Here is a 14,690-nt window from a genome sequence, read left to right as displayed (position 1 = left end):
CACACAGAGAGAGAGAGAGAGACAAAAGAGTCTGTTTTCAGCAATTCTGACTTTAACTGCAACAGACTTCTCCCAACCTTGCTTGGAGACTGAATCATTTGCAGGTAAAACTTGGGTTTTACTAGTGAACTCAGCACATAAAGAAAGAGACATAGTAAGGACCCATTTCCCTGCCCAAATAATAAAACGTGAGCTCACAGGCCATTCCCAACACCACCGCCCTGTTCCTGTGATACAGAGGCGGTGAGCAGGGGGCGGTTAGCTTCACCGTGATTCACTGGCTCCAATTTTCTGGACTTGAGGGGCATAGCAACGGTGCCCACAACGCCTTTAACCCCTGCAGTGAAATTCACGCCCCATCCACCTAACCTCGGCTAGGCTGGGTTGGGCAGACGTGGCCCCCTGAGTTGGTTTATGGGCCAAGAGTTTGGGCGAACTGCGAAACGAGGCGGCTTGCTGTACGAACGCGGCCTCTGGACTTCTCCGGGGTTCGGGAGGTTCAGCGGGATGCTGCAAAACGTGGGGCCGCCACTAGAGGGCAGCAACGCGAGCGTTTCCTACACCTCTGCCGCCACCTAGCGGTCGCCTCGCCGGCCTTTTGGCTGCGCAGATCTGGCGGCGCTCGCTCCACCTCCGGCTCTCGCGGACTCGAGCCCTGCGCTCCACCAGCCCGCGTTTTGGAGCACCCCCGAGGTCCGTTGCGCGGCGGAAGGAGGAGGCTGGGCTGGGCTGGGCTGGGCTTGGCTGGGTTGGGCTGGGCTGGGCTGGGCGGGCTCTGACAGCTGAGCTGGCCGGCGGCTGCTCCTCTTCTTTTTCTTCTTCTTCCCACCCCTTCGAAGCCACTCCGCAGACCGACCGGCAGGCGAGCTGGTGCCCCCTCCCCGCCTTGCCACAAGGAGGCAGCCAGCCCGCTCCGCCTCAGCTGGGCCACCTGTAGCCACAGCAGGCGCGTCGGGGCCGCCGGGTGCGAGGCAGGCAGAGCGAGCGCCAGCTGGAAGGTAGGCGCTGAACCCGGCGGAGCTCGTCAGCTGGCCGGACCGGTTCCTCTGCTTGCCCGCCTGTCTGCCTTCCTGCAGCCTCGGGAACATTCCGGCTTGCAGGGCTTCGGAGCGGCCCCCCGTCCTGGCTTCCTTCCCCAGCTCTCCAGGCTCGGCTCCCCGGGACCCCGGCGGAGCGGCGGGGCAAGCAGCCGGTCGCCCGCCTACCCGCTCGCCCTCGCCCGCCGCGGCATGGCCAGGAACACGGCGCTGCACTTCCGCGTGGTGGAGGGACGCGACCTGCCGGCCAAGGATGTGTGAGTTGGCCGGACCGGGGACCCCGCGCCGCTGCCCAGCCGCCGCAGCGGGGCGCAGAGGGACCGACGGGGCGGGCGGGGAAGGGGAGGCGAAGGGGGCTCGCTGGAGCTGGCTGCGATCGGGAACGAGCCCAAATGCGGGGCGGGATGGATGGCGGCTCCATTATAGTAGACGGGCGTAGCGGCCGTGGGAAGGGTTAGCCTGCATGCCTGGGAGAAGAATTCGTCCCTCTGAAAGAGCCGCCAACAGCCTTTCTAGCGGGGCCTCCCCGGGCGGGGCACCGAAGTAGAAGCTCCGTTGAAACCGAAGCCCTGTGCAAGGTGTTTCCTGTCTCCCCCCCACCCCCCGCCCCCGGGAATCTGAACAGCAGCAGGCAGCTCAAAAGACCCTCCAGATCAAGAACCAGGAGGAAGTGGAGCCGCATCGTTTCAGAGCAACGGATTTTATGAAAGGGCATCTCGAGCTGCAGCTCGTTTCATCTCAAGAAAGCTGATGGCTTTTCAGAAAATCTGTTGGTTCCAGAAGGGGCTGCCAGCCTCCTTCTGATCTAGGGTTTTTCTTTTTTGGTCACCATAGACAAACCCAGCTCTCCTCCTAGAATGTTCACCCTGAAACCAAAAATTTCTTAAAGTCTTTTGGAGGACCCCAACTGGCTTCCCTTTTTAACCTGGTGCTTATGCCTCCATTTCCAGCCAAGGCTGGTTCAGTCCCAGCACATCTGGAAGGAAATAGATTAGGAGACTCATCTTTTCTGAATCATGCCCCCCTTGTCTTTCCCTGCAGCATCTGGGCCAGATCTACCCCAGATGAACAAGGGTTGGCAAGCCTACAGTTTTTGCCCTTCAGCAGCAAGTTTGAGAGAAACTCTGCTTGATGGATGCTTGCAAATGGTAACCCCCAAATGTAACCCTGTTTTTTAAAAACACCTTTTTTAAGCTCCCAAACCCCAAATAAAAAGGGCCATATTCATATGTACATGGGAGTCAGCTTGCTTGAAAACAGTGACAGTCACTTCCAAGCAGATATATTGAATCTGAATACCAATAGTTTGGGCAGGGAGGGGGGAAGGGGAGGTAAAGTGCAAAGCTCTCCCCCCCCCCAAAAAAAGTTTGCTCATCTCTGGCACAGTTGCTTGGAGACTGCATAATCCATTTCCCCCATTTTCTCTCCCTCAAGTACAGGAAGACACAGGACCTTGGTTAGAAAGAGGACCTACGGTAGGGCTCTGAAAAACTAGTAATATATAATTTAAAAAAAAGATAAAAGAAAGAAGGGGAGGGGAGAAGAACAGAAATATCCAGAAAGTTTGAAAAGAACTAAAATTCTCTCTCTCCCTGGGCTAGCTTCCTGTAAGATTTCCAACCCAGTCTGTTGAATTCACACACCACACTAATCTTGGTTGGCCTGAAAACCTGGGTATGTTTTCTGAGGGTCGGTGCCTTGTGCCAACCCAGCCCAGTTTGGTTAGTTTACAATTCCTTGAAAATCACTCTGAAGACAAGCTGATTTGGTAGCCAAGTTGGGTCAATGCAGCCATGGGAAGAGGACTCTGGAGGGATGTGTGTAAAAGGTATAGAAAATTGAAGACAAGAGCATAGTCTTTCGTGCAGTCGTAAATGTTGGACTATCCCACTTTGAACTGGGGTTAAGGCAAAACTCCCAGGAAGAGCTAAACTTATATAGAATACAAACACTCAAGCATTTTTCAACAGAAAAGACCAGTCTGCTCTATTCACCCTTACCTGCAGTTGGAAGTGATGGTCCAGACTCAAATGCATAAGTCAGTGAGAACAAGGCTAGACTGGAGAGCACCATTATGGTTAAAATAATCTTGCAGTGAAAACCCTGAATCAAAACCAATCACTTTGGGGAGTAATGCCTGGCCCATTAATTGCAAACACGGCATGGAAGATGGGATTAGAAACATTAGCACCTGCCAAGTCAGGCTGTGATGCCAAGGCTCTAAAGCCTCCATGCCTCTTTTCAAAGTGACCTTTAATGTCACTGACTCCGGATATCAAAATTCAAGGAAATGGCACCTGTCTCCGAGAGAAAGCTCCCTACTTAACCATTGGAACTAATTACCACTGGAAGGTGGGATGGTTGCCAGCAGAAATTCCTTTAAAAAATTACACCCTCCATGACATTATCCACAGCTGCATTTGCAAAAGAAAACACAAGTCAGACCTGGAAATCTGAAACCTGGTTTATCATTTACAAGTTAGCATGCAAGGCAAGCTGTCTAACGCCACATGCTTGGCTTTTCCGGTTAATCCAAGAAATTTCAACTGTGGAAAAATGTGTATTTCTGCCTCTGAATCCTGGGATTGATAAGCCTGGATGTGTTACCCAAATCTAGATGGGAAACTCTGGTTTGTTAGTGAAGCAACAACTCAAGTTTTTTTTTTTTTTGCCCAGAAAACTTAATGGTAGGTTTATCTCTACATATAAGTAGTGACTATTAGATATTGCATATTGGTCATGAACAATAATTTACACTTCCAAAGGATTCACTCAGATTTGGAGCAAATGCAATCTATTTGTGCTAACTAGCAAGAACTGTAATAAGTGAATCTTCTTGCCCCCAGAGGACATCAGGCACACATGTCTCACTAAGCCATGGTTTGTTTAATCATGGTTTGACTCAACCACTATTCATCAGTTCCCACCATTGCTAAGCTAGGGGTAGGTGAAATGGTGCTTGCAGGGAAAACGTACTTCCTCCTGATTCTTTCTCAATGCTCCCCAGGCTGTTTCCCATGCCTGACACTTTGGAAAAGATTATTTTAATCAGAGTTCTAAAGAGGAAGCTGTCCTGTTGCAAAATACCAATTCTTAGCATCCTATTTATTAGCAGCATTGGTTTTAGGGCTACCAAGCTCCCCCAGGGTAGCCGGTTACAAGTTTCCAAAGTGCCCTCAACCCCAAAGTTGCTTGTCTCTACAATAACCTCAACAAGTTGGTTTACAACTTGCAAGGGTGAGATTTAACCCCAAGCCAAGCAAACCACACTTATTTTACTGATTATGGGTCTCTAGAGATAGGTACATGCCAACTATTTTCTCTGTCCTGCCCTCTCCTAAGTACCTCGGAAGAAAGATGTTGCATCTAACAGATCTTTGGTCTCATCCAGGGGGACATCCTTTCTAAACAGCCTACAGAGCAGTGTTTCTCAAACTTGGCAACTTTAAGATGGGTGGACTTCTACTCCCAGATTTCTGGGAGTTGACGTCCACCCATCTTAAAGCTGCCAAGTTTGAGAAACACTGCTATAGAGTAACTCACTGAGCTGCAAAGGACTTCAGAGACCAAGGGTGGGACAGGATACAACAGTTAGCAGGTGGTCCCAAAGCTCAGCCCCAATAAGGGGTACTCACATTCTTTTGTTACCCCTTTTTCTAACCCCTCCTGTCCTCATCCAGCTTCAGACTAGAGGACCCCAGTTTGAAAGCCACCCCTTCTTCCCTTTCTGCTCTGGAACAAGTCACTGGAGTTGCTGTACTCAACCAAGCAGACTCAGCACAAACCAGGAGTTGTAAGTCAACCAAGAAGTCAAAGCAGGACCAACTAGCACAGAGCCAGGCAATTCTTGCAGAGGACTAGAGGCATAAATACCAGTCAGCCACGATGCCATATCTCTAGGTCTGACTTTGCACACCCAGCCCCTGAGGCTTATAAACAGAACATCTGTCTTGATCAATCCAGTGTAGTTTATTTCCACATACCAAGTTTAAACCAACCCAACTTTGCACCACAAAAAACCCCACTCCTAAACCTGAATAACACAGCCTAAAACTCCAAGCAAATACTAGCTTGATTCATCAGCAGCCCTTTAGCACTTTTATACTCTGTCTCCAAACACAGCCAATGCAGGTTAACCATAACCGGATGTTCCTGGCATCTCCCTGGAGCTCCTTCTGCGTGTTTTGACTCACTTCATTTTCCTGATCAGAGGCAGAGACTGAGCCTAGGAATTAAGCCTTGTTTTTTTCTTCTCATAGCAAGTGGCCAAGGAAGGGACAGAACCCTTTTGCCTGTGGCTGGCATTGCTTGCTGCAAAAGGCTTTTGACAAGAGGTTCCATGCGACCCACCCTGCTTTCAGTTTAGGTTGGCGCAGTAACTAAAGATTTGGATTCATTCACAGAGAGGAAAAGCCTTTCCGTCATTTCTGAGCATCATAACAGAGGCTTGACTTTGATGCGCGCACACACACACAACCCGGCGTGTGTCCATTGCTGTTTCCATGGATTTACCAATGGGTGCTTTTTGGTGATGCTCATAGCAATAGCTGGAAAAACACAACCGATCAGGGCAACACTGCAGCTCTCTGTGATTCTGTAGAATTGCATTCAGTGCTGCAGATCAAACAATTCCTGGTGCGACCCTCACCTCTGGCCCCAGGAAGCTTTAGGTCAGCTGCCCCCTCTCAGCCTCAGTATGGGAATGAAAGTAATAATAAGGGGCCAAACTTCCCAAAACTGATGCCTTCCACTAGTGTGGAATGATGGTCCTATTTACTTTCCTCCCAATCAGAAAAGAACAGCCTTGTAGAATGAGAATACCTTTGAATATTAGAAGGTGCTATACAGGCAGTCCTCACTTAACAACCATTTGTTTAGTGACAGTTTGGACTTACAATGGTGCTGAAAAAACCAACTTATGACTGGTCCTCACACTTATGACCATCACAGTGTCCCCACAGTCACATGATCATGACTCAGGTGCTTGGCAACCCGTTCGCATTTATGACCATCCATCATGGTCACATGATTGCCATTTTTGACCTTCCTGGCTGGCTTCTGACAAGCAAAATCAATGGGGAGCTGCATGATTCACTTAGTGACCACATGGTTCACTTAATGCCTGCAGTGATTCGCTTAACAACCACCACAAAAAAGGTTGTAAAATCAGGTCGGATTTGCTTAATGACCGCTTCACTTAGCAACCGAAATGCCAGTCCGAATTGTGGACGTTAAGTGAGAACTACCTGTATTATTATTATGGTTGGTCACACAGTCAGCCAGATGTTGATACTGGATTTGGCAGTTTTGTTCACCTGTTGAATAAAAATAATTATAATTATAATAATTGCTATTATATACAACAACATGAAATCACAGCTGCCAGCTCTTTAGCTGGTGTTGGCCTTCATTCACATCGAGTTCTTCCCAAGAACCAAGGATGCCATAACATATTGACATAGTATATGTGTGAATCCAAGCAGAGTGTCCTTCTGTAATAATAATAATAATAATTACGGAAGGACACGCTGCTTGGGTCTGCACACATACTATGCCAATACATTATGACATCCTTGGTTATTGGGATTATTATTATTATTATATATTTTTTTTTAATGAGGCAGCAATCCCTCCGTTCTTGAATGGTGATCCTAGAGTTGCCTTGTTAAATTTTTGCAAGTGGAGTCCACTTCCTATTATTAGCGATCAAGTTACAATTTGGGCTGATATTAATCTATAAATAATGGAGGAGGAGGAGCTGAACATAATAATACAGTGCATCACAGTGCCAGTGAGCAACAGCTCACCCATGCGTGTGGCAGGCAGCTTGAGAACATGGCATTTTGTTTACCAGGAGGTGGATCCACAGCAATGGAAACCCTCAAAGCTGAGCAAAGCACCAGGACCAATCAATAATGGAATTAAGTATTCACCATCTGCAATTCGATAGCCGGTGAGCTGGGATTTAGCTGCACCAAATTTAGCCCAGCTTGCTGCTGAGTATCTGCATCTCAGATTGTGTTGCAATGGAGACAAAATTTGGAACGGTCATATTTTTGTAGATAGTCTAATATTCATAGAATCATAGAAGCACAGAAGCACAGAAGCACAGGGTTGGAAGGGACCTTAGAAGTCTTCTGGTCCAACCCCCTGCCCAGGGCAGGATCCTCAAACCATCTCAGACAAATGGTTGGCCAATCTTTTCTTGAAAATCTCCAGCAATGGTGCACCCACCACTCCAGGAGGCCAGCTGTTCCACTGCTTAAGAGTTCTCACTGTCAGGAAATTCCTCCTTGTTTCCAGGTTGGATCTCCCGCTGAGGAGCTTCTACCCATGGATCCTTGTCCCACCCTCAGGTGCCACGGAGAGTAAGTCGGTGCCCTCTTCCCGGTGGCAGCCCTTCGAGTATGGGAAGACTGCTATTGTGTCTCCCCTCAGTCTTCTTTTCATTAAGCTATACATATCTAGCATTAAAAGTTCTAACACAATCTAGCCTGCTTTCCACTGTGTTGGGAGACCAGTTCTGCAAATTCCCAGCCAGTAAGGCTATTTGTTGTTTATTCATTCAGTCGCTTCCGACTCTTCGTGACTTCATGGACCAGCCCACGCCAGAGCTTCCTGTTGGTCGTCAACACCCCCAGCTCCCCCAGGGACGGGTCCGTCACCTCTAGAATATCATCCATCCATCTTGCCCTTGGTCGGCCCCTCTTCCTTTTGCCCTCCACTCTCCCCAGCATCAGCATCTTCTCCAGGGTGTCCTGTCTTCTCATTATGTGGCCAAAGTATTTCAGTTTTGCCTTTAATACCATTCCCTCAAGTGAGCAGGCTGGCTTTATATCCTGGAGGATGGACTGGCTTGATCTCCTTGCAGTCCAAGGCACTCTCAGCATTTTCCTCCAGCACCACAGTTCAAAAAAAACAACGTAAGGCTATGTTGATGAGCAATTTGAAGTCCCAACAGACCTGGGGTGGGGGTGGGGGGACCTCAGATTAGAAAGTCCTATTTTTCTCAGCAGTTTCATTTTCCTTCCTGGGGCCCCTGACACCCTGCCTTTCTCTGTGAGCATCATCCCTTGCACTTTGCCTCCATTTCTGTCTCTTACAACAACCCCATGAGCAAAGTTAGGCCGAGAAGTGACAGCTGACCCCAGATTGGCACAATTTCCTGAGTAGACTGGAACCCAGATTTCCTGGGTTCTAGCCAAGCCCCTGAACCCGCGCATCCTCTCACTTTATTTCCCAAATAAATAAATTTCCAATTATTTCCTGCTGTGCTCTCAGTGGAGAAAGTTTGCATTTGAACCTGTCAATGTGCTTATAATTGGCACCGAACACTCACCCATAGTGTTGCTTTGTTCCCCAAAGGTCTGGCACAAGTGATCCCTATTGTATCATCAAGGTAGACAATGAAATCGTGGCAAGGTAAGTGAAAGTAAAGGAATGTCCTTTGTCAGCAATCCTGCAATTCCTTCCCTAACCGGGGATGTCGGGTGGGGACCAAACAGCATGCAGTGGGATTTGTGGTTTGCTTTCAAAAGAACATGTGCATAGCAGGCCTTTAAAAAAAATGTATCTTTTTTTCTTCCAAGCAACTTTCCCCACCACTGGGAAGGCTGGGTGGACTTGAACCTGGGTCTCCTGTTGCTAGTTCAATACTTTAAAGCAGTGTTTCTCAACCTCGGCAACTTGAAGATGTGTGAACTTCAACTCCCAGAGTTCCCCAGCTGGCATGCCACACACATCTTCAAGTTGCTGAGGTTGAGAAACACTGCCAGAGAAGGACTGGCCCAAAGTCATCTCCAGAGTTTTTATGGCTGAGGGGGACAAGAACCCAGGTCTCCCCACTCCCAGTCCAGCAGATGCCCCATTACACCACTCTCTCTCTCTCTCTCTTGAGTTGAGAGAAAGTGATTGACCCAAAGTCACCTTGGTAGCTTCCATGGCTGAAGGTGAACTTGAACCAAGATCTCCCTAGTCTAGCACCTTCCCTACTAGACAATCCTGGCTCTTTCCAATGTAATTACATTATTGTTGGAGACCCTATGTGGACACCTCTTTTGGTGGCCATCAGGCTCTGCCTTGCTTGACTTCTGGCCATATTTTTTACAAAAATCTTGCAAATAAAAAAAGGAACACATCACCCACTGGCATTGTCTCTATTTCCAAGAATGCTCTAAGAGAACCCATACTCTTTTTAAAGAGAATAAACATGGAGCTGACTGTTCTCCAGGGCTTTGACTGGAAGAGTGCCGTGTCTCCAGGAAAATCATAAAGGCAAGGACAGCCATAAGGGTAGAAAGCATCTTGGGTAAAGTTCAAGGGACTGGTGAGGAGCATAAGGATACACCAGTGCTTTGCAACTGATTATGTGCCCCATGGCAGCTCTTTTGCAAATGGTAGACGTTATTATGGATGGTTGCACAGTCGGCCAGATGTTCAGACTGGATTTGGCATTTTTGTCCACCTATCGAATCCTTCCCAAGGACCTGGGATAGGCAGATGTTGTTGTTTAATAATATCAAAGGTAAATTCCCAGGATGTCAGCTGTTCCAAGCAAAGCTGCCTTTTGCAATTGACCGATGGTGATTTTGTCAATGCCGATGGCATTCCAGGGGTGCTCCAGATATTTGGGGATTGCACCCAAGGCGCCTATTGCTGTTGGTGCTACCTTTGCGTTCTTTTGCCACAGTCGTTCTACTTCTGTTTGCAGGTCTTTGTATTTTGTGATTCTCTCCAGTTCTTTCTCTTCTCTTCTGCTGTCTCCAGGGATTGCAACTTCCACTATCCAGACCTTTTTGTCTTTCTTATCAACAGTTGTTAAGTCTGGGGTGTTGTGTGGCAGATGCTTGTCTGCTTGAATTCTAAAGAAGAAGCGCTTTGGCTTCTTCACTTTCTTTGTCTATTTTGTGATCCCACCAGTTCTTGTTGCATTATTGTTGTTGTTATTATTATTGTAGTTGTTACTCACAAAATCTGCTCACTAGCCCAAAAACAGGAAATCACTATATTGTTCTTAGGATGCATGCTGTTTGGATAATATTATCAATAATATTATCCAAACTTATTATCAATGAAGATGGAAGTGTGCTTTCTGTTGAAAGTAATTGGGGAAAAAATAAAGTACGGGCTACAATTTCAATGGAAAAATTCCAACGCAATGTCTTCAGTCCTAGGACCTCCTTTGGTAGCTGATAGGGGACGCTGATTCCTTCAGCCTCCCCTTTGTCCCTTGAGAAATGGGTGAAAGGGGCAGCTTGGCAGCCACTGGGGCAGAAAGATGGAGGGAACCCTCTTGATCTTCTCCTGGGGAGGAAGCTGGCAAAGACATCCGTGACTTTGGCAGTGCCATCCCAGCTTGATTCCCCTTTGTCTTCTCAACCTTCCTCAAATATTTGTTCAAGAGAACTTAATAACATTTCAAGAGGTTTGGCGGAAGATATTCTGAGCCAGAAAGATATTTTCCCCTGGGTAAAGGGACAATTAAGCGAGCAAAGAAGGGGCACTGTTGACGTCTGCAGGTAGTGGTCTGGCTGGGATTCCTGTTTCTGTGAAGGGGAAAGAAAGCCAAACCAGAATTTCTTGTATGTTGAGTTTCTTTCTGGCAAGATTCCCACTAAGTCACCTCCCGTACATGCAGGATGCATACAGTGCTCCAGAATTTCTTCTGGAGATGTTTCTGAGCTGACCTGGTGGTTGGAGAGGAGAGAGAAAGGGAGATGTCTGCTTTCATTTTTGGTGGCACCTTTCCACAGGCTGCAGACTGTTAGGTGGAAATGGGTGAAGCCAAGGAGGCTGCAGATGGTTGCGGAAGATTGCAGAAAGGAGGACAGGACGTTGATTTGGACCTTATCCCTATGAACGCAAGAATGCCACATGCCTCCATGAGAATTTCTTGGAAATTTTCACCTGTTTTGAAAGAACATTGAAAAGCAATTGTCTTCTATCCAATCAGAAGAGAATGGATGAGGAAAACACGGAGGAGTGTTTTGCAAATCTGGAATCATCTCAGACAGATTCCTGCCACCCCTGTCTTCTATTTCCAGATGTGTTTCTGGGGGCGCTGATTTAGAAACAATAGTACCACACCTTTCAGGTGGTTTCTTACGGAGTGGGGAATCAAAGAACTGATTACCACAGTGTTTCTCAACCTGGGCAGCTTTAAGATGGGTGGACTTCAACTCCCAGAATTCCCCAGCCATGCTGGCTGGGGAATTCTGGGAGTTGAAGTCCACCCATCTTAAAGCTGCCCGGGTTGAGAAACCCTGGCTTATAAATTACTAAGCTGGATAGTCCTACCAAGTCCTTGTTCTGTCTTGGGTTCTGGAGGCTGGGTTTCGAACAGTAAATCCCATGATTGGTAAGAAATGCGGAAAGCATTCTTATATGGTGTGTTTTCTTGTTCGTTTTGGAATTTGAATCTGATTCTGTGTACATAGAGAAGTGAAAGGTCAGTTCATCCCTATGAATCCAAGTACAGAACTATGAATGAATGAATAACTTTATTGATTAGTCAAATGACCATATCAGAAAGTTGGGCATCAGCCACTATAAGATATGAAATATAAACAATGATGCCATAAAACAGCTAAAATGCAATAAAATTAGCTAAAATATACTATGGTGAGATAAAATACAATAAAATACAGTAGGGTAAAATAGAGATAAAGTTGTAAGATCAAAATGCAAGATGTAATAAAACAAGTAATAAAATATAGAAACAATGTGAGTTTAAATGCATTTATCACCTTTACATGCCACCCCAATGCGTTCTATAAACTATCAGAAGGTAATAGGAAGAGAAATAAAGCTAGAATGATTTTGGCTGAAACCTGTGATGTGTCTTGTATCAATGGGTTTTCTTGCTGGGAATCCACAACAGCTAAAGGCAGGAAATAGCTATGCTAGAAGGTTTTAACTTAAATTGCCTTATTTTTAAGTGCCATTTCATCACCATGATATATTTATCAAGTGTGTGTGTGTGTGTATACACACACACATACACACACAGACATATACACACAGACACAGACACAGACACAGACACAGACACACAGAGTATATATAAATATGTGTATGTGTGTGGGTGTATAAATAAATGTTGCATGCTCCTAAATATTAGAAAACAGCCCTGGCGAATAAGATTGAAACCAGTAAACATCATGAAAGAGCTATGGTAAGCCTCTCTTGTATTTGCAATAACAATCAATTGCAGGAACTGAACCCATTAAATAAATAAATAATATTTAAAGGAAGATCTTGGGTGATGACATAATCACGGTGATAGATGGATTGGGTGATTTACTTCGTTACTGCGAGGCAAAGGCATCTTCCACGCAAAAATGTAAGGAAAAGCAACTTTTGCTTCTACATTTTAATGCCTGGCTGGGCTGATCATTTACCACTTCTCCACCCTTTTCCCCCTGTCTGTAAGTAGTTTGCCCAGAATTTTTAAAAAAGCAAAACATTACAGCTGTTCAAAGCTTTATCACCTCAAAGAAAACCTTGATAATTCAATGCAGCAATTTGATTCTGCTGCCTGGTAAACAGAAGAATGATTTTCTGAATCAGATCAGAAACTGGGACCAAATTAAGCCATTTTGGTAATTTGGTAATTAGATTCCCCCTTCCAAATCATTCTGAAATGTGGACTCAATTAAATCAAATTAATCCAATGTTCCAAATCAAGCAGGTTCAACAAATTGGATGAGACCCAGTTTGCACGCCCACCGGAACAGTGTGTCAAAGCCATCACTCCTGATCAATTTTGCAGAAGGATGGTAACTTTTTAACCACTAAGGGCTGTACGTGTTAAGATGGTTTTGTTGTTGGTTGAGGGACGCAGCCATGAGGCCCACAATGCAGCTGGTCAGAAGCTGAATGTTTGCGACTTTACCATGCTTTGGGGCACCGGATTATTATCTGCTAGTGCCTTAAGCCTGTCTGAAAACATACGTCCCACTTTCTCCTTTAGTTTTATAAACTTCAGCCTGGTCTTACTTCCAAATTTCAGTAGCTCGATCTTTGGGACTTGAGAGGATACCCCCCAAAAGTGAGGGACGTTTGGAAGCTCCCTGTAACTTAGAAATTTCTCCCTGAGATCGTTCGACTTGCCTTTAAGCAAGGCAAGAGACCTCTTTCTTCTGTGCTTCAGGACTGCGACGGTTTGGAAGAATCTCAACCCTTTCTGGGGGGAGGAATATACCCTGCACCTTCCAATGGGGTTCCACAACCTCTCTTTCTATGTCTTTGATGAAGACACCATTGGGTGAGTAGACCACAAGAAGCAGAGCAAGAGAGATACAGTGCCGATGATGATGATGATGATGATGATGACGACCTCATATGACTGACTTTGGGTGGCTCACAACAGATAAAAACAACTCCACTTACTGAATCACCATTCGTTTAGTGACAGTTCAGTCTTATGACGGTGCTGAAAAAACTGACTTACAACTGGTGCTCACACTTATGACTGTTGCAGTGTCCCCACAATTAGGTGATCACGGTTTGGGCTCTTGGTGACAGATTCACATTTATGACCTTTGCAGCATCCTGTGGTCACGGGATCACCATTTTCGACCTTCCCAGCTGGCTTCTGGGAAGCAAAATCAATGGGGAACCATGTGATTCACTTAACAACCACGTGGTTTGCTTAAAGACCATGGTGATTCGCTGATTGACCACCACAAAAAAGGTCGTAAACTCAGGTTGGATTTGTTTAATGACCACTTCTCTTAGCAACTGAAATTCTGATCTCAATTGTGGTTGTTAAGCAGAGACTACCTGTATCCAATAAAATCAAGTTAAAAAACCCCAATATACAGACATATAAAAACCATTCATAATCATTTTAAAACAAAAATAGTCATGATCAATGGCAGAATCCATCCTTATATCAGCTCAACACAGTTATCATAAGAGGTCCCCACCATTGCCACCCCCAGGCATGGTGGCAGAGCCATGCCTTCAGGGCCTTCCTAAAGGCTGGGAGGGTTGGGGCCAATCTAAGGTTGGGATGATATTCCACAGGACAGACACCACGACAGAAAAGGGTCTCTTCATGGGTCCCACCAGATGACACTCTTTCATAGATGGGACCTGTAACATGCCTCTCCTGCTGGTCCTGATGGGACAGGTAGATGTAACCAGGAAGAGACAGTCCCTCAAATAATGCCTACTGTGGCTGATAAGTGTAACATATGAAATGCCACCACTCCATGTTGGGTGTGGAACAGCAAATGAAAAAAATAGGTATTTACCCCAAAGAGTCTACAACCCCGAGATGGGAAGGGGTGTGGATGGAAGTCAACCCACCAGAGTATGCAGCCAACTGTCAAGTCACACCTTTGATAGTGACTCTAATCTCTTTGATCCATTCCTTTTCCAGGTGATCATCATTGCACAGCCATCATTTCAATTTCCATTTCTCACAATACCCCATGGGGGGAAGTTGTCTCCATTTCCCATAAGCCTCTAAGGCAGCAGCAGTCAGGGGCCATCAGACAGAGGGGCAATAGTGTCAAATTAACCTGTTGCAGGAACAGAACACTTGTGTATGGTGATGCCCAGCTTGGCACATGCAGGGAATATACAGGGAATACCTTGAGGCTGAAATAATTCCTGTAGGGTAGTAGAGAGGCATGAAAACAGATG

General features: G+C 46.2%; 1 protein-coding gene across 1 annotated transcript in view; it reads left to right on the top strand.

Moving 5' to 3' along the window:
- Positions 1-842: 842 nt before the first annotated feature.
- The window catches only part of RASAL1 (RAS protein activator like 1), a 51,620-nt gene continuing 37,772 nt past the window's right edge, over positions 843-14,690 (top strand). The window contains exons 1-3 of the mRNA XM_063315571.1: positions 843-1,294; positions 8,403-8,459; positions 13,189-13,302. Coding sequence (XP_063171641.1) covers positions 1,230-1,294; positions 8,403-8,459; positions 13,189-13,302 — 236 coding nt within the window. The 5' untranslated portion in view covers positions 843-1,229. The remainder of the gene's footprint in view (positions 1,295-8,402; positions 8,460-13,188; positions 13,303-14,690) is intronic.

The sequence above is a fragment of the Candoia aspera genome, chromosome 15, assembly GCF_035149785.1.
Source record: "Candoia aspera isolate rCanAsp1 chromosome 15, rCanAsp1.hap2, whole genome shotgun sequence".
Classification (NCBI taxonomy): Eukaryota; Metazoa; Chordata; class Lepidosauria; order Squamata; family Boidae; genus Candoia; species Candoia aspera.
Note: the sequence above shows the minus strand (reverse complement) of the source record. Positions and strands in the feature narration are given on the sequence as shown.